Source organism: Cibotium barometz, chromosome 26, assembly GCF_041138505.1.
Source record: "Cibotium barometz isolate CiBa-2024 chromosome 26, ASM4113850v1, whole genome shotgun sequence".
NCBI lineage: Eukaryota > Viridiplantae > Streptophyta > Polypodiopsida > Cyatheales > Cibotiaceae > Cibotium > Cibotium barometz.
In genome coordinates this window covers 34,552,621-34,577,880 of record NC_141071.1, presented here as the reverse complement: position 1 = coordinate 34,577,880, position 25,260 = coordinate 34,552,621, and the positions used below count along the sequence as shown (strand labels likewise).

At 43.8% G+C, this 25,260-nt stretch overlaps 1 protein-coding gene across 1 annotated transcript in view; it reads right to left on the bottom strand.

The window, feature by feature from the left end:
• The window catches only part of LOC147623898 (tobamovirus multiplication protein 1-like), a 40,012-nt gene extending 15,090 nt beyond the window's left edge, over window positions 1–24,922 (bottom strand). Inside the window, exons 1-6 of the mRNA XM_086820529.1 lie at window positions 24,165–24,922; window positions 20,078–20,168; window positions 19,938–19,990; window positions 19,738–19,830; window positions 19,569–19,640; window positions 19,390–19,462 (exon numbers count right to left, since the gene is read on the bottom strand). Coding sequence (XP_086676655.1) covers window positions 19,390–19,462; window positions 19,569–19,640; window positions 19,738–19,830; window positions 19,938–19,990; window positions 20,078–20,168; window positions 24,165–24,314 — 532 coding nt within the window. The 5' untranslated portion in view covers window positions 24,315–24,922. The remainder of the gene's footprint in view (window positions 1–19,389; window positions 19,463–19,568; window positions 19,641–19,737; window positions 19,831–19,937; window positions 19,991–20,077; window positions 20,169–24,164) is intronic.
• Window positions 24,923–25,260: the final 338 nt, after the last annotated feature.

Sequence of the window (25,260 nt, the reverse complement as noted above, 5' to 3'; positions counted from 1 at the left end):
GTTCTGGTCAATCAATGGAGCTCCCCGCCCGGACCTATTGCCATATCGAATGAAATGCCCATTGGCCCTACATAGCCCTCTCAGGGAATCATTTGAGTCAGCACTAAAACTGGGCCCAAAAAACACACTCCCAATCCTAGCAACCCCACCCAAATTTACCCTTTCGATTTCCTTGTCAAACTCTTGCGTAAACTCGGTCTATCATAGACTCTATCATCCCGGAACAACAACCGGTTCCGAAAATAGTAGTGCCTACCTTCCACTATAACAGGTGGAATGGTGTTGGAATATATCATCTCCAGATGGTCTATTGCATCATTTTCATGCTTGTACTGGCCATCTATGAGGCCCTCCATGTGCATATTTATTTAGGTATTTTTTCCTATTTTTTTGTGCTTTTATAGCATTTTTATGCTATTGTGGAGTTGTCGCCCTGCTACAGCTGGCTGACCAGCTCTCCTGGGGAGTATATAAGGGCTGTCCCCCTTTCCCCCATTTCATGTGACTTGGTTGAACACAATGCTAATCAATACACTTAAATACACTAAGATTTGAAGGACACTTGCTCAAATACAAGAAGTAAATTGCTGAATTGACAAGAGGCACACAATGAGCCGGAACGGCCGACCCCTCCCTTGAGTAAATTGTATTACTATTGGAGAAAATTCAATACATAGTTTCACGGGCATCCACTGCCAAATCCTCCATGCCAATACATATAAAATTCAGCATTTAGAAAACAATGGTATGTCGATGTAGATCACCAAGGAGCTGCCTTGATGCCCGGCCCGACTTCAGTGCCCATATTCTCTACCATTGGCTCTATGTTCTACCAAGCAAGGTAGCAACATCTTCAAGAGCACATAGGACAAGAGAAATACTACACAGGGCGGCTAAACAAGGAGTCCTGCCCTTCTACTGAGTAAGTAATGACAATACATTGTCCAATTACCTTACCAGTCTTCATAGAAGTTGTTGCAAGCGGAAGCCTTCGCGTTGGAAGCTTTAGAAGTGTTGATATCTTCGATTTGCCGCAATCCTTCGCGACAAAAGTCTTCAAGAGGATAAAGGGAACCTTGGGAAAGCTTCCCCTATGGTTCAACTTGAGAAAGGAAGGCTGAAATTAGGGTTTTCAGCAAAAAGACCAGAAATTGCAGCAAAAATGAGAGCTGTTTTGCTGAATTTCAGTCATTGGGAGTGAGTAGGAGAGTGATTAGCACTTGGAAACACTCTTGGAAGCTTGGAAAACTGGAATGAAGGGATGTAATGCATGAAAAATATGAGTAATCACCATGTAAACATGATGCCTAAGTGTGTTTAGTCTCTCACCAAGAGAATGGAAATAGCCTTCCACAAGCCAAGAGAGAAGCCATGAGCTCCAAGAAACATAAGTTTCCATTTCTAAAAATGATCATCAAAAGTTACAACCATGGTCCAAGTCCCCTCTTTTATACATGGACTTGTCCCATTATTAACCCTATTGAGTAAAGTTCCTACTTTATTACAAACCATCCCTTCCCAAAGATTTTGTCCTCAAAATCAATAACATGTATTATGTGAATCCATAGCATGAGCAATGTAGAACTAGACCCTCCAATCATGAAAGAAGTGCTCTTAATCAATGGGAAGTGGTTAAGAGTTCTCAAGTACATCCAAAGCACATATACAATGAAAATCCGGATGTATACAAGTCCACAAAGCTTCAAGCCCAAAGTGTATGAGTGGGACTGTTATGACAGCCCTTCTAGTCGATGAAGACCCTTGAAAATCCTTCATTTAGACTCCATATATTGGGCTGAAAATGATATGTACACTCAGCCATATGTAGCCCACATCATAATCTTTCATTAGGATACGCCATGAAGCTTGTTGGAGTAGAAAAATAGGCCCAATAGTAGACCTTCCCAAAGCTGTCCAGAAATTACAGCATGTATACTTCTTTGTGTTGAGTTTGAGAGAGTTGATGGATTTAGAGTTGATGAAGCTATGAGTGCTCCCGGAATCCACAAGAATATGTGCAACCCTCCCATTGATGGTCCCCACCAACCTTAGTGTGCTTGGGTTCTTGCAACCCGCCAACAACTCTTGTGAGATAGAGCATATGCAAGCTAAAATTTCTGCATTGGTAGGCATGTCTCCGTCCACAAGGCTTTCCTTAACTCCACCTCCCGGATCAAACGGAAACTCACCATCCTTCGTGATGAAAGAATGGTCTTCAAGTGACTCCTCATGTGCTTCTTCATTGCAATCCTCCCATTCCTCAATGTCATGAGAGTCATCCTTGTTCTCTTCCTCATCCATGAGGATCATAGTGGCCACAATCTTCTTTGATTTGCACACATGCCCGGGTGACCACCTCTCTTTGCACTTAAAACATAGCCCTTTGCTTCTCAACTCCTCAATCTTTGGATCATCCATTCTTTGAGTCTTCTTGAAGGGTTGAAAGGGCTTCTTCTTCATGAAGTCACTACTCTTTTTGGCATCAAATTGATGTATCCCATTCTTTGGCTGTCCACCCCCAAATGATGTAGGAGTTCTTGGATTAGAGGATGGTAATGTAGAGGTAGGACCTTTCCCAAAATTGTAAGAAGTAGTGGTTGGTTTGAGTGTGTCTTTGGTGAAGGTCATGGGCTGAGACCTCTTGTACTTTGGCTCATAGAGTTCGGCTAACCTCATAGCTTCTTTGAGAGAGCTAGGCCTTTGAGCCGACACATCCGCCTTGATGAAGTGTTCAAGCCCATGCACAAACTTTTTCATCTTCATGTCTTCACTCAAGCCTTCCACGTACATTGAAAGCTTCAAAAATCTCTTGATGTAACCTCTCACCATCATCCCCTTTTGAGAAAGCTCATACCATTCTTCATGGTATCGGTCGAGCACTAAGGGTGAAATGAAGGCCAAGTTCATCTCCCGCTTCAATCCTTCCCAAGTTGATGGTGTGTTCCCTTGTTTGACCAAGTGCCTCCACCATTGATGAGCATAATCTTCAAGATGTAAGGAGGAAAATTGTACCATATCACGCTCACTTTTTGGGTAAAGTTGGAAATAGGTGTCAAGCTTGGTAGCCCACTCCTCCAACTCTTGCGGAGATGACCCGTCACCTTTGAACTTTGATAGTGAGATTCTGTCTTTGACATCCTTGGAAGATATGTGGGATGGGTTATCATGTTGGGTAGAGGGCTTGAATCTTTGCATCTTCGAGTATGACTCCATAAATTGTGCAAAGTCTTTGTAATCCCTCTTGATGATATTCGACAATTCCATCCACTTCTCGTGAGCATCCCTTTGTCTTTGGGCAAAGGACATTTGATTCCAATCGAGTGCAATCTCCTCATCATTCACAAACACCTCATCCTCTTCCCTTGAATGCATTGCCCTAGAAAAGGTAGGACCCTTTGATGCATTGAGGTGAGACAAACCCGAATGAAAAGAAGGAGGAAACATGTCCTTGACAAGAGGTCTCCGTGCATCCGCCATGAATCCCCGAGTGGATGCTCCCAATGGATCCTCTTGTACGGCCTTCATGGAATCCTCATTCAAGATGCCCTTGCCTTTTCTTTGCTCATAGTCACCATAATTCCCATGCTTTTCTTGTGCTTGAGACTTCCCAAACTTGTCCTCCATCACACCAATCCGTGAGGATAATGTTTCAAAATGAGAATCAAGCTTGGAGTCTAAGGTCTCCAACCGTTGTACAAGCATTTGCATGAGGGTGTCATGGTTAACCGCCGCTTGTGTCCCTTGAGAAATTTGATTATGTACATTGCCCCCATTGTCTTCATTGATGAATGCATCCCTTGCATCCATATTACCTTCCATGTCCTCATCACCAATGATCATTTCTTGCACAACATCCCCACCCTTGCGTGGTCTTCCCTTCGGCATAGTGAAGAAATGCAAGATGTTGGTAGAATGCCCAAATGATGTCGGAATTGGACAAAAGAAGGTTCTATGGGTAGGTAATGGTGTCTACTATCCTCCCAAATGAACACAGTAAGAATTAGGTGTGGGCAAGTACTCTCTGTTTTAGGGTTTGTGCGGGACAGTTGAAAGTAGTAATTTGGCTCTAAAACGCAAAATATATGTCGGAATTAGGATTTTGACGGCTCTATAGAAAGCTAACGGAAGATAGAACCTACCCCTAAAAGCATTTTGATTCAGTCAAAGTGGAAGTATATTCTGTTTGACTTTGACCAGAAAGTCAACATGACTACTTTGACCGAGATTGTGATATCCGATTAAGGGATTCTATGGCTCATTTGAAAACTCTCAAGGAGTAGAATAGAGTCGTGTAATCACTCGGACCTAATCCCAAAAACCCTAAGATTGAATTAGGGTTTTGTAAAATCCCAGAAATTCCCAAAATTCGGTCCCAAAGCTCAATCCGGCTACAAATGATTGGTGTTTCTCCCCTTGGTAGTTGTGAATAACTCTTCAAGTGTATCCATGGAGTAAATCTCCAATCAATAAGCTTGTTTGGCTCCCTTGCTGGAAAAATTCCGCCAGAGTCTCCTTTGTAATTGGAACCAAATCTCAAATGAAAATGCAACTTCTCAAATCACAATGCAATACTCTTTGTATCCCACAATGTCATGAAAGATCATATGCACTCTTTGTCCATCAAAGCATTTGCAATATCCACACAATATGACGGAAAAGGGACCCCATTGCCCAAATGCATCCACAAAGTCGATGGTGAGGATTGTTGAGGACGCGCGTTGAAGCTTGCCGATCTCCCGGCCAAGCTCTTCTCACCCCTTCACCGAATTTTCCTCCAAGGTGAAGGTTGAGGCCATTTCTTCACACCGGTGTACCTAATCCCCCTTTGTACCGCTTTACCAAGCAATCACGGCACAAAGAGTTCAAGCCATTCTCCCCTTGGCCTCTCCAACCAATGCCAAGGTACCCTCACACATTGCTAGATTCTATAGAAACTTGAAGTGGTAGCAATGGTGAGTGTAGGTACAAAATGATGTGGATAATATCAAATGATAGAACAAGTTTGTTGGCTTACAAGTATTGGGCATGACTCATGCCCTTTTACAATTTAGAACTCATCAATAAAGCATGGACTCATGCCTCAATCCATCATCCAAAAGCTCCAACACAAACCAACAATTCACAATGCCCTCACCATGGCATTTGCATAAGCATTTGTTAACCACAATCAAGGCATTTGCAATTGCATTCCAACAATCCCTTTCACATCATATTGACAAATGCATGCTTCCAAAACTTATGCTCTCTTATGCCCACGTGTAAAACATAGCATTGGCATGGCTATGTATAGCATCCATAGTGTCCATATGGCATCAAGATGAGCATGAGGGACTCCAAAAACATTGCATAAGCTTGCTATTCCATCAATGGCATGCCAAATGAGACATAATGAAGAAAATCCCCCAAAATGTGATCTATGAATTGGCCAAGCTCATGTGGAATCAATTCCTTTCACCATTGCCATCAATAATGCATGGAGAAGCAATATTGGCATGTGAATGGTCAAGCTTTAATGGTTAATTTCTGAAAATTAGGGAAGTTTGAATGTGTCCAACCCTAATCCATTCCCAAGCTCCACCAAATGGTTCAAATTTGCAAGAAATTGATCAAATCACTCACCAATGTCATCCGGAAAGCTTCAATGGTAGAAAATGTTGAAGAAGCCTCTTGTTGAAGAAAAACGTAGCCTCTCTTTGCTCTGAAATTTGCAGCCAAAGAACACCTCCCATGTGCTTGAACATAGCTTGAAAATTGCTCCAAACAAGTGCTAAAAACCCTCTTGAATGGCTTCCATCTCATGAGGTAGTAGAGCTAGGCTTCACCTAGCTCTCCCTCCACACATTTCAGCGCGATTTTGAGGCGTGAGCATGCTGCAGCCCGCCGTTTTCTCTTCTTTGCCTCCTTCATGAGATGATTAGAATAGCAATGATGCCTATGAAGTATGTAAAAGCTTAGCAATGAAAGATATAGTCAATGTGGCAAGGTATACTAGGGTTTCTCACAGCCATGGAAGAATGAACAAAAGCTCTCCAATCTTGAGAAAAAAATTTGCAAGAAGAGGCTCAAATGAAAGATCTCAGTGAGCTCTACAAAAACCCTAAGGTTTGGCATCAAAACGGGTAAAGGAAGAGCATCCCATGGCTATGGAAAGCTTGAGGAAGAAGAAGATGATTACTAAACGTGATTAGCAGAAAAATTAATTGCAATTAGTCACTTGCCCTAAGTTTTGGCCCGACTGCCCCAAATTTTTGGTCCAGAGGTCCAAAATTTGGTCCAAAAATGGCAAAATTGGCCAAAATCACTCAAAATTCAAGCAATTTCCATGAAATGCTCACCATCTCCATGAGATTAAGCAAGATTAGAGAAGATTTGTCAAGAATCACTCAAGGATTACAAGAAAATGAGAAAAAAAATGAAAGAAACTCAAATTTTCAAGCAAATTTTCCCAACAACCCATGCATGCCCATGATCAAAATCAAGAGCTTTGATACCAATTGGAATGAAGGGATGTAATGCATGAAAAATATGAGTAATCACCATGTAAACATGATGCCTAAGTGTGTTTAGTCTCTCACCAAGAGAATGGAAATAGCCTTCCACAAGCCAAGAGAGAAGCCATGAGCTCCAAGAAACATAAGTTTCCATTTCTAAAAATGATCATCAAAAGTTACAACCATGGTCCAAGTCCCCTCTTTTATACATGGACTTGTCCCATTATTAACCCTATTGAATAAAGTTCCTACTTTATTACAAAAACACCCTAGCAAGTTGGGTATGGCTATGGAGAGCTTGGAAATGGAGAGAAATGGTGGAAAAACAGAGTTTTCAGCCTCCAAAAATCCTCATGAAGAGAAAACACGAATTTCTCTTAATAAGTAAGTGAATTGGGATCCAATCAGGTGAAGGGACATATGAGTAAAAGGGGAGGATCAGGTCCTGGACATTGAGTCTTGTCCGCCTCGGGACTTCAGTGAGTGTGAACTTAGAAGAGGTCATAATTTATAAGTGACTTTTGGGCGCCCAAACTTTAATGAAATGGGAACGCACTCACTTATAAATATTGGCCAAGTCCTAAGGACTATTTGAGCCTAGATCGGGAAATACTTACCACCTGTTCACATGCCACACAACCATGTTAGCAGACAGTTTCACACGCACGGTTCACGGCGGGCGTCCCCTTACCCGGAACTACACATAGGTCATGCAGGCATGAAAACAGCATGCAATTTCATTTGCAGGCAAGCACATAAAGATGCTATGCAATGCAGCATTGGCATGAGTAATTTCCGTTCATGAAACCATATAAGACCAGGCGTTTCCAGGCAAGTATACGCAATACCAGACCCAGTGGAAAGCCAATCCTTCAGGCGTTTCCGGGCATGTACACAAAGGCACAAGTCCCAGCGGAAAGCCAAGTCCTCCAGGCGTTTCCGGGCATGTACACAAAGGCACAAGTCCCAGCGGAAAGCCAAATTCTCCAGATATTCCGGGCATGATAACATCAAGTCCCAGCGGAATATCATATCCAACTATACAGCATGACACGTGTCAATCACCTGCATAGGCATATTCCATAAGCCATGGACACCAATCCAATGTGTACATAGTGTGAAAGCAAGAGTGAACCATTCGGGTGGCCAAATGGTGACATTCCCCCCCGCTTCTAAACAGTTGTCCGCAACTGAAATGCATCCAAATATGTTTGAAGCACATGCGGGCAATCTTTGAAGAACTCTTCATCTACCCATTTAGCATCAATGGGAAGATAGTTCTTAAACTTCACAAGGTAACACCTCACAACTTTGCCTGCAGCAAGCTTGCGTTCCTTGTGATACACAATCTGCTCTGGCTGCAAGATCTCCTCAAGCTCATCCACTTCTGGTGGATCCTCAATGACTATTTCAGTGGGCTCCGGCCCTACATACTTGCGAAGAAGACTCACATGAAAAGCATTGTGTATGTGCCAATGACTAGGTAATGCCAATCTGAAAGCCACTTCATTGATCTTCTCGATCACTCGAAAAGGTCCATAGTACTTGGTTGCAAGCTTAGGATATGCACCCTCTTTGCCAGGCCTCTTTGCAAGTCTTGCTTTCTCAAATTTCAGCAATACCCAATCATTCTCTTTAACATCCAATTGCCTTCTATGTTTGTCGGCAGCCTTTTTATGCTTGTCTTGTGACCTTGCAATGGCTGTCCGCACCTGAGCAAAAGCAATATCCAAGTCTCTTACATACTCGTCAGCTGCAAATATCTCATCCTTTGTGCGAAGGATGGGTGGCAAAACCACCTTACCATAAACAATCTCAAACGGGGCCTTTCCCGTAGATGCATGCACCGTGTTGTTGTATGCAAATTCCACAAGCGGTAAGTACTTCTCCCAAGAAGACTTCTGATCCGCCACATAACATTTCAAGAGATCCAACACGGCTGAATTTGCAGCCTCGCTTTGCCCATCCGTTTGAGGGTGATAAGCTAATGAGAAGTCCAATTTGGTGCCCATATTATCAAATAAGGGCCGCCAAAAGAGACTTGTAGTCCTGGGATCTCTATCCCCCACAATGGACTTCGGCATTCCATGATGTTTGAACACTTGTGCAAGATATATTTTAACCATATGCTCAGCTTTGATGGTCTTTTTGACCGGCAAGAAATGAGCTTGCTTGCTAAACCTGTCCACAATTGTCCAAATTGCATCATTACCCTGTTGGGTACGTGGCAAGTCCATAATGAAATCCATTGTAATACTTTCCCATGGCTACGTGGGAATAGGCAATGGGTGAAGCAAACCTGGTGCCTTTTGCCTATCAAATTTGACCTTTTGACAGGTGATACATGCACGTACATGTGTCTCTATGTCCTTCCGCATACCTGGCCAAAAGAAATACCGCTCAATCATGTGCGTAGTAGGCATTATGCCTCTATGACCAGCATATGGAGGAGCATGGCACTCATCCAAAACCTTTTGCCTCATGTCAGACACCACACATAGACAATTATCTTTCATGAGATAACCCTCTTTGATCACATATAAGGCATGTGCATGACCAGCCATCAAATCAGTCCAAATAGTGGCAAAATCAGCATCCGTATGATACAAATCACGCATGGTAGACAAGTCCCCATGAGAGGCAACCGAGATAGCTGCTACATACGGCTTTCGTGACAATGCATCGGCCACTACATTCTTCTTTCCTGGGGTGTGCAAGATCTGAAAATGAAACATAGAGAGGAAATTGGCCATCCTCGTATGCTTCTCTGACAACTTAGTTTGAGTAAGAAAATACCTCAAACTCTGGTGATCTGTCTTCACAGTGAAATCAGCCCCAAGAAGGTAATGTTTCCATATAGTAAGTGCATGAATTACAGCCAAGAGCTCTTTCTCATAAATGCCAAGAGATAGCTCTGCATCATGCAATCTACGACTCTCATAAGCCACGGCATGTCCCTCTTGATTAAGGACAGCCCCTATGCAATTTCCAGATGCATCACATTCCACACAAAAAGGCTTTTGCAAATCCGGAACGATCAACACTGGACCATGAGTAGTTGCATCTTTCAATTTGAGGAATGCATCTCTCTCTACATTAGTCCATTTGAACACGGCCTCCTTCTTTGTCAAATCATGCAAAGGAGAAGCAATCCATGCAAAGTGCCAAACGAACCTGCGGTAGTAAGAGCATAATCCAAGAAAACTACGGATCTCATGCACCGAACTTAATTCGGGCCAATTCCGAATCGCATCAATCTTTGCAGGATCCATCCGCACTCCATCTTTGGACACAATATGCCCAAGATAATGTATCTCTGACAAGAAGAACTCACTCTTCTTTGCATTTATGAAGAGTTTATACTTATGGAGCTCTTCAAAAACAATAGCCAAATGAGCTTTATGCTCTTCTTCGGTCTTCGAGAAGACTAGGATGTCATCAAAGAAGACACCTGTAAATTTCCTGTACCCACGCCTGTAACTGGCATCATTTTTGGACCAAAAGGTGATGCATAAGGCATATAGATACATGTGCCCTGTAAGCATGAGGCATGGCTGACCCCTCAACATGCATTGATACATTTTCAGCCATAACTTCTCCCTCACGAGCACACTCAAAGGCATGAGTGGCATGAGAGATACGTGGAATACCTGCACCAACAGAAAATTGCAGCCCATGTTGCATGTGTTGTGCATGTACATTTTCAGCCGGCAATGGCATTTGACATACATTTTGACCACTGCCATAAACATTGTATCCTTCACGGGCTACATGAGATATTTCTGCATGGCGTGAAGTCACTGATTGTTCCTCTCCCATAGCATGGAGATTCATCCTCTTAGACATAACTTCTTGTTCGGGCACTTGTGGGAATTCCAAGACATGTGGGATGGTTGCCTTTTCTGCATAGGCATCCTCGGTACGAGCCAAGTATGCACGTACTACATCCCTTGGTTGCATGTGCAACTCTTGAGCAACCATTGCCATTGCATGATCCATATAAGATTCAGCTTTCTTGGTCTTCAAACGGTCATGTACCAATGGATCCTCGCGGCGATAGAGATTCAATTCTTCTTGTTGTGCTTGGAGAAGAGCCTGCATACGAGTAAGTTCAGCCCTCAAGACTATCGACTCTTCTTCTTGCATCTTCTCTTTGCCACGAGACGGCTGTCCCACATATTCATGTTCCCTATTGTGCACTAGATGAGTTTGCTCATCCTGTAAAGCATTGGAGGCATGCATTTCATTGTCCCTTCCTCTTGTATTAGCATCTCCAACATTCATTGTATGGCTGTCCATAATGTTCTAAGTGTAGAGATAGCTAGTGTTCACGGTGATCGTCTCTCACGATAGAAGTGAAAGAGAACCGTATGCTCTGATACCAATGTGACTTGGTTGAACACAATGCTAATCAATACACTTAAATACACTAAGATTTGAAGGACACTTGCTCAAATACAAGAAGTAAATTGCTGAATTGACAAGAGGCACACAATGAGCCGGAACGGCCGATCCCTCCCTTGAGTAAATTGTATTACTATTGGAGAAAATTCAATACATAGTTTCACGGGCATCCACTGCCAAATCCTCCATGCCAATGCATATGAAATTCAGCATTTAGAAAACAATGGTATCGATGTAGATCACCAAGGAGCTGCCTTGATGCCCGGCCCGACTTCAGTGCCCATATTCTCTACCATTGGCTCTATGTTCTACCAAGCAAGGTAGCAACATCTTCAAGAGCACATAGGACAAGAGAAATACTACACAGGGCGGCTAAACAAGGAGTCCTGCCCTTCTACTGAGTAAGTAATGACAATACATTGTCCAATTACCTTACCAGTCTTCATAGAAGTTGTTGCAAGCGGAAGCCTTCGCGTTGGAAGCTTTAGAAGTGTTGATATCTTCGATTTGCCGCAATCCTTCGCGACAAAAGTCTTCAAGAGGATGAAGGGAACCTTGGGAAAGCTTCCCCTATGGTTCAACTTGAGAAAGGAAGGCTGAAATTAGGGTTTTCAGCAAAAAGACCAGAAATTGCAGCAAAAATGAGAGCTGTTTTGCTGAATTTCAATCATTGGGAGTGAGTAGGAGAGTGATTAGCACTTGGAAACACTCTTGGAAGCTTGGAAAACACCCTAGCAAGTTGGGTATGGCTATGGAGAGCTTGGAAATGGAGAGAAATGGTGGAAAAACAGAGTTTTCAGCCTCCAAAAATCCTCATGAAGAGAAAACACGAATTTCTCTTAATAAGTAAGTGAATTGGGGTCCAATCAGGTGAAGGGACATATGAGTAAAAGGGGAGGATCAGGTCCTGGACATTGAGTCTTGTCCGCCTCGGGACTTCAATGAGTGTGAACTTAGAAGAGGTCATAATTTATAAGTGACTTTTGGGCGCCCAAACTTTAATGAAATGGGAACGCACTCACTTATAAATATTGGCTAAGTCCTAAGGACTATTTGAGCCTAGATCGGGAAATACTTACCACCTGTTCACATGCCACACAACCATGTTAGCAGACAGTTTCACACGCACGGTTCACGGCGGGCGTCCCCTTACCCGGAACTACACATAGGTCATGCAGGCATGAAAACAGCATGCAATTTCATTTGCAGGCAAGCACATAAAGATGCTATGCAATGCAGCATTGGCATGAGTAATTTCCGTTCATGAAACCATATAAGACCAGGCGTTTCCAGGCAAGTATACACAATACCAGACCCAGTGGAAAGCCAATCCTTCAGGCGTTTCCGGGCATGTACACAAAGGCACAAGTTCCAGCGGAAAGCCAAGTCCTGCAGGCGTTTCCGGCATAGTCACATGGGAACGCCGTTCCATTGGTGTGGAACGAGGGAACGTGGAGGAATGGAACTTGGGAACGGCGGAACGTGGAGGAACGCTTTTTTTATTTTTTTTTCCCTGAAATCACGAAACGACACCCTTAACGTTTTTTTTTTCCACGTCTGGCCGCCGGCAGCGTAATAGCGTATCGTTCTTTTTTTTTTTTTGAATAGAAGGGTTACGGGTGCCCAAAACGTATTGGGCACCCTTTGTATGAAAAAAAAAACGGATACCTGCAAGTAGCGCCGCCGCCGACCCCTAAAAAAAACCATGGGAAAAAAAAATAGATTATGCAACGTTTTTTTTAAACGTTGAAAGACGACCTGCCAGGCTGCCCTGCAACGTTCAAAAAAAAAACGTCAATATCAACGTTTAAAAAAAAACGTACCTCTGTGAGAACTTATAAAAACCTGCAGAGTGCAGCTGCAAGTACAGTGTGCAATTCTCTCTCTCATTATTCATAGCCAAGACTCAAGTACATTGTACAATCTCTCCCTCTCTCTCTCTCTCATAAGGGAACCAAGACAGCTTTCTCTCTCTCATAGCCAAGTACAATCTCTCTCTCAAAGCCAAGTACAATCTCTCTCTCTCTCTCTCTCTCTCTCTCTCTCATATAATGCCTCCTAAGGGAACCAAGAGAGCCAAGAAGAACGAAGCATGGTCATGGTGGGATGAGGTGGATATTCTTGAGGCCAATCAAGGCGGAGAAGCTAGGAAGTGGAAATGTCGCTATTGTGGCAACACCAAACATGGGAGAGTCAACCGAGTTCGAGGTCACCTAATCCATGAGCCGGGACAAGAAATCCAACCATGCTTGTCAATCTCAGCTGAGAAAAAGAGAGAGCTAGAAGCTAGGCATAATGAAGTGATTTTTCGTGCTCCTCCTCCAAGAGCTATGGCTGCGAACCCATCATTCTTTACAACTCCTTCAAGCAACTTCTCCACATCCGTAGGCTCTTCTTCCGTGCATCAACCACCACCCCCCAAAGGCACGCAAAGAACTCTTGCGGGTTCTTGGAATCCACGCAAACAAGAAGCCGTGGATGCAGCTATTGCAAGGTTCTTCTACCATGACCACATCGCTTTCAATGTGGCAAGGTCCCCTTATTTTCGGGAAATGGTTCGTCTCATTGCTAAATTTGGACCAACCTACACTCCCCCTTCTTCGGAGAGCCTTCGAACCACGCTTTTGGCAAAGGAAAAGGAAGCTGTTGAGCAAGCCATGCAAAACGTCAAGGAAGGGTGGCAACACAACGGTGTCTCCATCATTAGTGATGGATGGAGTGATAGCCAATCTCGCTCCATCCATGGCATCATCGCATACTCTCGAGGGAACACATTTTTTGTGTCTTCCCATGATGCCTCTCCAACGGGCAAGTATGCCGACGTCATCGTGGAGGATGTGATCCAGGTCATTGGTGATGGGGAGGCCTCAAATCGAGCTACAGGCGACCTTCTTTTGGCAAGGTATCCACACACCACATTCACTCCATGCATTGCACATGGCTTGAATAATCTTCTGAAAGACATTGATGGTCTTTCATGGGTAGCACCATGCATAGCAAAGGGAAAAGACATAGTTTCATTCATCACTCGGCACACATTTAGCCTCTCCGAGTTTAGGAAAAGATCCCCAAACTTGGATCTTAAAAAATATTCGGAAACTCGTTTTGCATATAATTTTATTATGCTAGAGAGGCTAGTTGCACTCCATAACATTCTCAAGCAGCTTGTAGTGAGTGATGAGTGGAGCACGTGGCCCACTGCCCGTAGCACACAAGGAACAACTTGTTACACCCACATCATGGATGCTCCTTTGTGGGTGAAGATTGAGCATGTTGTCAACATTACGAAGCCCATTATCTACATGCTGCGTATGGTGGATGGGAAAAAACCTTGCATTGGCAAAGTTTATGAGGGCATGGACAAGATGGTGGAGCGTATCCTTTCTTTGGAGCCCGACACAACAAAGAAGGCAGAACTTCAAAGTTTGTGTCAAGCAAGGTGGGACCGATATCACTCACCAATGCATGCAGCTGCATTTGTGATTGATCCAGAGTTTCAAGGCAAAGGCCAGGATCGGATGAGGAAGTCACAAATGGCTGGGACAAAATCCTTGCCAGATTGGTGCCTGATGCTACGATGAGAAGCAAGATTAGAATTGATTTGGGAAAGTACAGAGCAAAGACAGGTAATTTTGGTTCAGCAGATGCCCAGCAAGATAGGACACTTATGGGAGGTGCTCTTTGGTGGGAGAACTACGGATCGGGTACTCCAGAGCTACAACGGCTTGCAATGCGCATTCTCAGTCAGAATGCAAGTTCTTCTCCAATTGAGCAACTATGGAGTGTTTTTAGCCATGTTGCCTCGAAGAAGAGAAATCGGCTACTCACTACCAGAACAAATGACCTTGTGTATGTGTCAGCCAACTTGCGACTATTAGCCCAGGTTGCTAGTGGTGACTTTGACCATGAGAGCTTCATAGATATGGAGCCACAGTCTGAGTCGGATGATGACGACCCTCCACCTCCACCTCCACCTCCACCTCCACCTGCATCGATGCATGATGCATCTATGGATGATCTAGCTGACATCTTTGCACCTATTTGATATCACCTAGGACTTTAGGTTTCTTTGTTCTTAGCTATCTAGCTTTCACTATGTGGCTGTACATTGTACAAGCTATTGTACTTCTGGTTTTCTAAATATGAACAAGGTCATTGAGTTTGCTATCAAATTCTTGTCTTTTTTTGTCTACTTTCAATTGTATATTTGTCTCTTTTTACCTGCTTTTAATTGTATATTTGTCTACTCATGTGTATTGAAATATGGTAACGTGTCGTTCCGGATCCCGTTCCGGATTGCAAGGGGTCCTGTTCCCGTTCCGGATTGGCCCCTCGTTCCCATATCCGCTCCCGTTCCCTTGTGACTATGGTTTCCGGGCATGTACACAAAGGCACAAGTCCCAACGGAAAGCCAAATCCTCCAGATATTCCGGGCATGATAACATCAAGTCCCAGCGGAATATCATATCCAACTATACAGCATGAAACATGTCAATCACCTGCATAGGCATATTCCATAAGCCATGGACACCAATCCAATGTGTACATAGTGTGAAAGCAAGAGTGAACCATTCGGGTGGCCAAATGGTGACATTTCATCTCATTCTTTTGCATCCCATTGAGGTCATTAGCAACTTCTTCTGCTTCTTATCATTGTACACCACCTACGGGCTTCCCTCGTGCTTAGTTTTCAGCAATAAACATCAGTTTCCAGCATTTACAGGTCTTGTACCTGGGCCTACATCTATGTTTTCTATTTGCTTCACTTTCTTTCATGGTATCAGAGAAAAACGCTGACCTGTGAGCAGAAGAGAGCTGCGTTTTCTGTTGTGGAGCAGAGGCGTCGACAATTTGCTGCGTTTTCTGCAGATTTCAGCGTAGAAGGTGCTGCGTTTTCTTCCAGGAGCAAAGGCTTCCTTGCTGCGTTTTCTTCATCTGACGCTTGGGACTGTTGTATTTCTAAATTTTCAGCAAAGATTGCTGATTTTTCTACTGATTGGATTGCTGAAGCCCTCTTCTAGGTGCTGAGGACATGGATCTTTAGCTTGGAGAGATCTTCCTTCTTCCTCTCCTTAAAGTTCCCCACCCTCCCTCCCTTTCTTCTTGCTGTGCACAGCTTGAGAGGAGGATTTGCTGATTTTTTTAATTGAGCCCTTTTCTTAAGAGAAGGTTTCTTGTCAGAGGACATGGCTTTAGGAGATTTCTCTCATGTTGCTCCTTCTACAGTTTCTTCTCCAGTGCTTGGATCTCCCACCCACCCTCTCTTCTTGTCTTTCTTGAGGAGGTTTGGATTCTTGGTGGTGATGGCTTCTGGAAACCCTCCCCTTACTTCTACCAACTATCAGATTTGGTCATAGTGGACTCAGTTAACTTTAAAAGCTTCTTCTACAGTTTCTTCTCCAGTGCTTGGATCTCCCACCCACCCTCTCTTCTTGTCTTTCTTGAGGAGGTTTGGATTCTTGGTGGTGATGGCTTCTGGAAACCCTCCCCTTACTTCTACCAACTATCAGATTTGGTCATAGTGGACTCGGTTAACTTTGGAAGCTTCTTGTCTTTGGGCTATTGTTGCTTCTCCTCAGTTATTGGATCCTCTTTATCGGGGAGTTTATGATGCTTCTGCCAAGATGGTTATCATCCAATATTTGTCACCTTCCATACAGGTGGACTTTTTATCTGCTCCTTATGATGCCTCTTAGCTGTGGCTTGAACTTCAAAAGCGGTATTCAGACTCAAGCATTGCCCCACAACATCAAGAGACTAGGGCCAAACTGGCCCCCTTGTCAATTTTTGATTCTCTTCTCCCTCTCCACAGGACACAATCCTAGTGACCACAGCTATGACTTCTTCAGTAGAGATTAGGGTCACATCGAATGAGGTTGAGGATCATCCACTGATTTCTTCCTCCATTAACATTGTAGAGGATCATGCCTACCCTCTCCATGGTGTTGATGATATTTCTCTGGGTTCCCCTCCTATGCTACAAGATATGCTTTCAGAGGAGGATTCCGCTTCTTATGTTCCAGAGGAGGCATCTTCAAAGGGTTCTATGGAATTCTCATTGGTGGAATCTACTTTGGTTCATTCAGGCTTCAACCTTGGCGGATTCAATTATCCCTGATGATCTTCTTGTGCCAGAGGTTACTTCATTTCCTCCTCCTCCGGAGAAGAATTCATCGTCTGAAGATCATCTTTCTCCTATTGTTGGAGAATCTTTACCCCAGACACTATTTTCATCTAGCGTTACCTTTGGTGGATTTTGGAGTTGCCACCTCTGGGGTTTCTCCGACAACTGCTCTATTGGTGGTGGTTCCTAGCCCTTCTCCAGGCATTTTGGTATCACCGACTCCTACTTCACCAGTACGTACAATTGTTTCTTCTTCTTAAGAGGAGGAGAAGTCTACTATGGTACCAATGCTTGTTGCAGATGCAGAGGAGGTACTATTTTCCTTGGAGCTATCAGTGGTTCACTTTCTTGAGAACTTCTTCTGGATTGATCCCAGTGCACATGCTTTGGATGTGTCCATTACTGCAACTTGTACCTCTTCCTTCCAATTTGAGAGGAGGTGGTGTTCTTCTTCGTCCAGTGTTCGTCGATCCTTTTCAGTCTTATATGCCTTACAGGACATTGATAAACCAAAGGATCCCCCGAACCGAACTTCGGTTACTTTTGGAGTTCATACTTCAGCACGTTGTTTTGGACCGACCCTCTGGCGCTAAAGAGGAGGTGTTGGAATATATCATCTCCAGATGATCTATTGCATCATTTTCATGCTTGTACCAACCATTTATAATGTGCATATTTATTTAGGTATTTTTTCTTGTTTTTTGTGCTTTTTATAGCATTTTTACGCTATTGTGGAGCTGTTCACCTACTACAGATGGCCGACCAGCTCTCCTAGGGCGTATCTAAGGGATGTCCCCCTTTCCCCCATTTCATCTCATTCTTTTGCATCCTATTGAGGTCATTAGCAACTGCTTCTGCTTCTCTTATCATTGTACAGCACCTACGGGCTTCCCTGGTGCTCAGTTTTCAGCAATAAACATCAATTTCCAGCAATTACAGGTTTTGTACCTCGGCCTACATCTGTGTTTTCTATTTGCTTCACTTTCTTTCAGGTCCCTGAGTTCTGGTCTAAATCAAAGGAGCTCCCGCCTGGACCTATTGCCATACCGAATGAAATGCCCATCGGCCCGACATAGCCCTCTCATGGAATCATTTTGAGTCGGCACTAAAACTGGGCAAAAAAATCACCCTCCCACTCCTAGCAACCCCATCCAAATTTATTCTTCTAATTTCCTTGTCAAAGTCTTGCGTAAATTCCATCCACTATAGACTCTATCATCCCGGAACAACAACCGGTTCCAAAAATAGTACTGCCTAACTTCCACTCTAACGGGTGGAATGACCCCCGAGTCGTGGTCTAAATCAATGGAGCTCCCCGCCTGGACCTACTGCCATACCGAATGAAATGCCCATCGGCCCAACATAGTCATCTCAGGGAATCCTCTGAGTCAAAACTCGGCAAAAAAAGTCACCCTCCCAATCCTAGCAACCCCATCCAAATGTACCCTACCAATTTTCTTGTCCAATTCTTGCGTATACTCTGTCTACCATAGGTAACCATCCCTAGTGAGTAGGACATAACAAGGTAAGAAAATATACACCCCATAAACTCTACATGCTACAGATCCTAGCATCCCATACTACCAGGAGACTTGTAAAGCCAGGTCAAGGTTCAACGAAGTCTTGGTGCACCCCATGTCATGGTCCATCCTATCGGTAAACCTCTGGAATCAACGGTGAAATAAATCACACAAGTCCACACATCCCACAGTTCACGGATATCATGATTATAGAACCACTCTTTTCCTAGTATAACATCAACCGTATCTAGATTCATAATCAAAAAATCTAGGAACTCAATATAACTCTGAATAGATATCGGTAAATGAGACACGTGCCTATCCGAGATCTGTCCATGTCCCGCTGCTAGGTTCACACGATACACATGATCACTTGGTTGTCTTCACTCCTAACTTCTACACAAATTTAGCATTAATGAAGTTGTAAGTGCTACCGAACGTGCACAGTCTCCACTAACACCAGGGCAAGGGCAAGTCTTCATCCCAGAAGAACACAGGACAGTGATTCAGATGTTTCTAGTGACTCATCTAGGGCAGCTTCCATCCCCGCAAGCTTCCTACGTCTTATGGTTGATAACACATCAGACCCGCCATCTCATTCTTGCAGGTGTATAAAACAGCAATTATGGTCAGCTATCTCATTCTTGTAGGCATATGCAGCAGCCATCAAGGCTAATAATGTAGACTCAGTAGGAGGTTGAGAAAGTCAAGAGACAACAATAAGACCGTGATACTTCTATCCTACAGCAGCCGACCCGACTAGATTCTTGTCCACCTACATTCTCTAAAACCAAGAATTTCTAGACTTCCATGTGTACAAGTAACCCATACTGAAGAATGAAGAACTCACCTGCGAAAAATATCCTTACAACAGCCTGAGTCACTGCATTATAACTGAGCCATTCACAGAACCAAATCACAATCTGAAAAAAAAACATTGTGTGAATTAAGAAAACTACAGTTAAGGTTTAGCAAAAAACGTTAGCAGGAACTACGAAACCCACGAGATTCACAGAGGGAACACTATACCTGTATGAAATAAATCACACCATTAATTACAAGAAATCCAGGTCGAAGTTTGTCTGTTGGCATGCTTCGTGCCTGTTGGAAAAAATACATTCAATATATATCACTCTGCCAATACAACTTCATTAAATTTAGCACATAATGGACAAAAGTCCTACAACGAAATTCAAACCTGGTGATATATCTCTGCCCAAAACAGCACAAGTAGAGTGTAGGTTGAGAAAAATAGGAGTCCAGGTAACTCCAAGAGGATAATCCTGAGAATCTGCACATCATAAGCATTTAAAGCTCACAATACAATCACTCAAGAAGCTCCAGCCTAGCCAAAAAAAAATTACCCCATAGCTCTACTCTTGAAAATCAAAAGCTTACCTGAATTCGAAATGAGAACACACTTTGGTAGAAGCCAAAGACCAGTGCACGAGCTGCACAAAGCATATGGAGATCAATACTGCCAACTAAGTTGAGAGCGGAAAAATGCACTAACAAATATAAAGAGGCAATTACCGTACCAGCATTTACTATAAAATTCATGAGATGGAAAACCTTCTGTGTGGTCCAGCCATATTCTGGTACTCGTATCTCGATCCGTATCAGTTGAATCTACAACCACGAGTCAAAGTGTGTCCCAGTTTATTAGCCCATCCACAAAGATTGAAAAATACCACATTTAAGACATCATTTAAAGTGAAATTTGAACTACAAATTTGGCATGATATCGGACGAGCATTTTTTTAGAATAAGATTTCCAAACTACAGCCTTAACATGGCACTAAAGAGCATAATCCACATCTCATGTGGGAACGCGTCCTAAACTATTGTTTCTCCTAGGAACATAGAGACCTGAAACAGAACGTAATAATCAGGGGATACTCTCAAAATGTGACCAGCAAGGTTGTTACATCCTTAGCAAGGGTATGGGTTCATGCTGGACAAAGGGAGTGTCATGAGCTAGCAGTTGGATTTTGAGAGAGAGAGAGAGAGAGAAAGAGACAGCGATCCCATATGTGTATGGATAAAAATCGCACCCAAGTCCCATATAAGCAAGGAGTGGGCTCATAATTGGTGTGTTGAGCCAGACCTTCTATGGGTTTGGATCTAGACTAGCTCTTGAGGAGGGTCTAGGGAAGCCAAGCTTGCACACTGGTAACATGCATGGTATGGAATTCGCATGAAGGTGGTCTGTATACAAGATAGTCTTGAGATTTGAAAGCCAAGCTTGCACACTGGTAACATGCATGGTATGGAATTCGCATGAAGGTGGTCTGTATACAAGATAGTCTTGAGATTTGAAAGCCTCATGCTATGGTGGTGCACACATCTCTCTCTCTCCCAAGCTCAAGGGTGGTTCAGAGTAGCGAGCTACAGTTGGGAGGTGGGCCCACCTACCGCTTTCCTTGTGTAGTATTGCTCTGGATGCAAGACGATAATGGGAGGACGTTACATGCATATCATAGTTGGCATCATGCATTGGAACTTAAGGTATGAAGTTCTCGCAATGAAATTTAGGTACGTTGAAGTTGATTTGCAAAGAAGAGATCCAGTTCTCTACGTCTCGCGTAGCAGACAGTGAGACTGACCTCTTGTTCCTTCAATTCTGGAGGAAGACAAAAGGCATAGAATCGGTTCAGGCCATGGCCAAACCAAAAAAAAAAAACATTCTCCAAATTAGCTTTATTTTGCTAACAGAAAATGGGAGAGATGCTCTGCTTTTGGGGTTTTTTGTCCCAATTCCTGATTAAGGAGCTAAACCTGAATTAAGCAAGGCAATTAAGCATCTCGAACTGCTCGTAGGGCACTGGCTTGCGCGTACGCGCACACTGCATTCTTGCTTGCCTCATAAAACTGGAGTTTCAAAATGACTTACCAAGCACACCATTTGTTGGAATTCTTACCTCGTGGGAGACGGTTGCCAAAAACTGTTAACTAACATGGTGGCAGAAAAACCTTTGATCACGTGTTTTAACACTCCCCTCAAGCTCGGCCACGTGGGGGAGTGTGAGTGTCTCTCCCCTTTTGCCATGTGTAAAGGGGATTATAGTGTGGATAATAGATAATAGAAGATAGATGTGCGTTAAAGTTTGCTTGCTACCGTTTCTTGCAAGCCAGAGGCTTGCAGGCAACAACCTCCTCAAGGAAGGCCATGCATACATACAGTTCAAAACAGTGTCCGCCTTTTAAGCTTCTGTGTTGGTAAGGCTTGTTGAGCTGTGCTTCTCCTCTGAAGTGAAAGTAAAGCAGCTCACACACCATGTCTACCTTGGGCGCAAGTCTTCTTTCTCTACTCTTGCTCTTCCTCATGCTACGGAGAACATATGGTGCAGATTCTGAAGTGGGCTCTCTCATGGGCTTCAAATATGAACTGAGAAGCCCCCACACCTTGTCTCGTTGGGCTTCTGCAGACCCATCTCCATGCCAGTGGATAGGGGTTAACTGTACAGAAGGCACAGTAACCTCCCTCTGCAGACCCATCTCCATGCCAGTGGATAGGGGTTAACTGTACAGAAGGCACAGTAACCTCCCTCTGCCCAACATGAACTTGGAAGGCAACATCTCTTTTCAACTCTGGGATTTGAAGAATCTGCAGCATCTGGACCTCAGCTCCAACAGACACTCAAGTGGGATTTCTTCCCAAATAGGAAAAACAGTTTTTTGTCCCCATTCTTGATTATGAAGCTAAACCTTAATTAAGCACCCTGCCTAAACGCCACCTTCGTGATTGTTCTTGAAATGCTGTTCTTTTTAAAAACATTGTGGGTGGAAAAAGAGGGAGGGGGAGGGCCGCGGGGGGGGGGGGGGGGGGTGGGGGGGGGAGGGGGAGAGAGATTTGGGGAGGAGGCAGGAGGGAGGATGGAGGAGGGGGAGGGGATGGGATGGGATGGGATGGGATGGGATGGGGGGTGTAGCAGGTCAAAAAAATCATATGCTGCCTAGTTTAAGCCAGAAAGATGTACAAAGCATAGTAAGTCGTGGGCAACAGAACCTCGCCGACCAACCTTACAGACTAACCAACCTCCCTATGTATAAGGCATTTGGAGTATTTGCGGGATCTCTCATGTTCCACATGCTCTACCAAGGAAAAGCACAATTGCAAATGCGTGTTTGGATAGCTAGACAATAGATCTACAAACAGCGTAAGCTGGTAAATATGACAGCAACTAGGGCAAGAATCTAGAAAGAGATCTACCTTTTGTACAGAGTACGCATTTAATTGTAATTCTTTTATGGTACATAATACAAGAGTAGAGTAGGTTATTTGTGAATGCTTGCATGATGAAGTCTTCCAATGCACATTCTATCCCTATTCACACTTGCATCGCACTAGCCTGGGTATTATAACCCAGGCTTTTGCCAAATAGTGGAAGGTTACAGCTACTCGCAGATGAGTCAATTACAGTTTAAATTTGATCACAATAAGTCAAAGTTTGACATTATATATTGCATGGCTTGATTGATGAGGTCAAATAAATGAAAGTGATGATTAAGCAGCCATGTTTAAAATGTTGTGATTAAGAAAGACATGGTTTGGATAGGTCAACTAAGCACTTAGAATCTTGAATGAGTTGCGCACAATCTAGTGGCATTTGCTCAATTGATTTTGCCCCTATGGAGGTGAGCTCTTAAAAGGGAAGTATGTAACATCCCTGGCATGGGCATGGTTGATGCTCTATGGGCCAAGGGAGTGACACATAGGCTGGTAGATGGCTATTGAAAGAGTTAGATAATTGTCCCATATATAAGCATGGATGAAAATAGCACCCCATTCTTGACTCATAACTCAGGTACTGAGCCAACCTTGTGTGGATCTGGATCTAGACTAGTTCTTGAGGTCAGTCGGCCTAGTGTTGCCAAGCTTGTAGGCTGGTATTGTGCATGGCATGGGTCGCAGGAGGTGGTGGGGAGGAGTCCACCTTCTGTTTTCGTTGTGTAATCTATGTTTATGCATGCATAAGTGCTCTGATGTCAAATTATTGCAAAAACATGCATGAATGTCACAACGATATGGATAGGGACTCATAGAAGGTAACTCCTAATGGTGTGCAGTAATCTTGGAGAGAAGTGAACTGTCCAACCCACAAAACCGAGTTCACAAGTAAGACGTGGGCATAGTACAACTAACACAGCCTGATTCGCCAAGTTGTGATTGGGCTTCGTCGGCATGAGACCACCTATTGCACCATGCAACCGTCTTGCTTCATGTGCATTGAAAGAGACAACTGGCTTTTACATCAGGAGACAGTCCTTCTGAAGACCCACCCTCTCCATCAGCATCAATCTGTCCATTCTAATAAGAATAAATTGCCGTTGATGTGGTGTTCAAACAATGAAGTCGTCCCTAAATTATGGGAGTGTTTTACTTAGCTACGCATCTTAATCCATGACAACTGGCCACACTAAACCTACCTACACCACTTAAGTAGCCCAATGATGAAGCAGGTTCTACACGCAGTTGAAACCTGTATTAATGTTTCCTACTTATCTAAACATAAGAGGTTCCATGCACAAATATATCCAAGAGCGTTCATTTGATCAACCTAGGGATTCACAAAACACGCTTACTCTTTTAAGAACAAGCCAGAGAGGAAGAATAAACCTTACCAATGCAAAGGCACCAACAAGTGCGTATGCCGCACACAGCGTGTAGAATACACCCTCCTGCCATGTGCTGGAATCGTTTTCCCACCAGCTTCTCAAAGCATTTGCCGGGTAATCTAAGTGCGGCAGAAGCCCGATCCCACCGATAGGCATGGCCGAAATTCTGATAGTGGCGCCTCTTTTGTAAGGACTTAAAAGAATTGCGCAAATGATTAATCACGCAATGGACGCGTGCAGTAAAATGCACCTGGCTTGATCCTCACGTAACAGCAAAGAAAATCAAAGCTGTGGCTGGAATTCAACAAGTAAGGTAAAAGAAAGAGAGGGAAATCTCGGCAGGAAGAAAGGCGGAAACGGAGGAAACGTGCAAGGGCGGGCAACCAACAAACCGTAACAGAGCGACAACAGGGAAACCATAAAACAGACAGCCAGATTAAAAAACCCTAGAATAGAGAGAAGGAAAGCCAAGCGCGCAAAAAGGAAACCCACAGGGAGAGCGAGAAAACCCTAAGTGCAGCAAACAAAAATCCTAAAAACTGAAGAGCCAAGAATGTGTGCGTGTGTGTGTGTAGAGAAAGAGAGAGGGGAAGCTTCAAAAAGGCTTATAAATGGGTGGCAACAGAGCAAGAAGTCCTAGCCCAAGAACAGAGATAAACCTGATCCTAACGCAGATGAAACCCTAACCCTAGCACAGAGTAATGTAGCAGGCGAGAGGGACAAGAGAACGTGAACAAAACTGCCTCTCTCTCTCTCACTTCTTTGCAATTTGGGTGTTTTTTTTTGCTGCCTTCTGCCAAATCAGGAAATCGTTTAGCTGGGTTTGACACGTCGGCGCTTTTTTATAACGTACGTGGAAGAGGAGCATGTTGACCCTACCCAACTTCCGTGTCCTCCATTAGAGTCTTAGACCCTTGTCTTTCAGCCTAGTTGGAACTCTTTTTATTCTAAAGGGGAGACCGAGACCGAGACCGAGACAGAGACACAGACACAGACACACAGAGAGACCGAGGCGGTCTTAGAGTTGGTTCACAAGGATGACATGAGAAAGACCACCTTTATCGGCTTGTCGCTCTTGTGTTAGTCTAGTAGGTGCAACCTA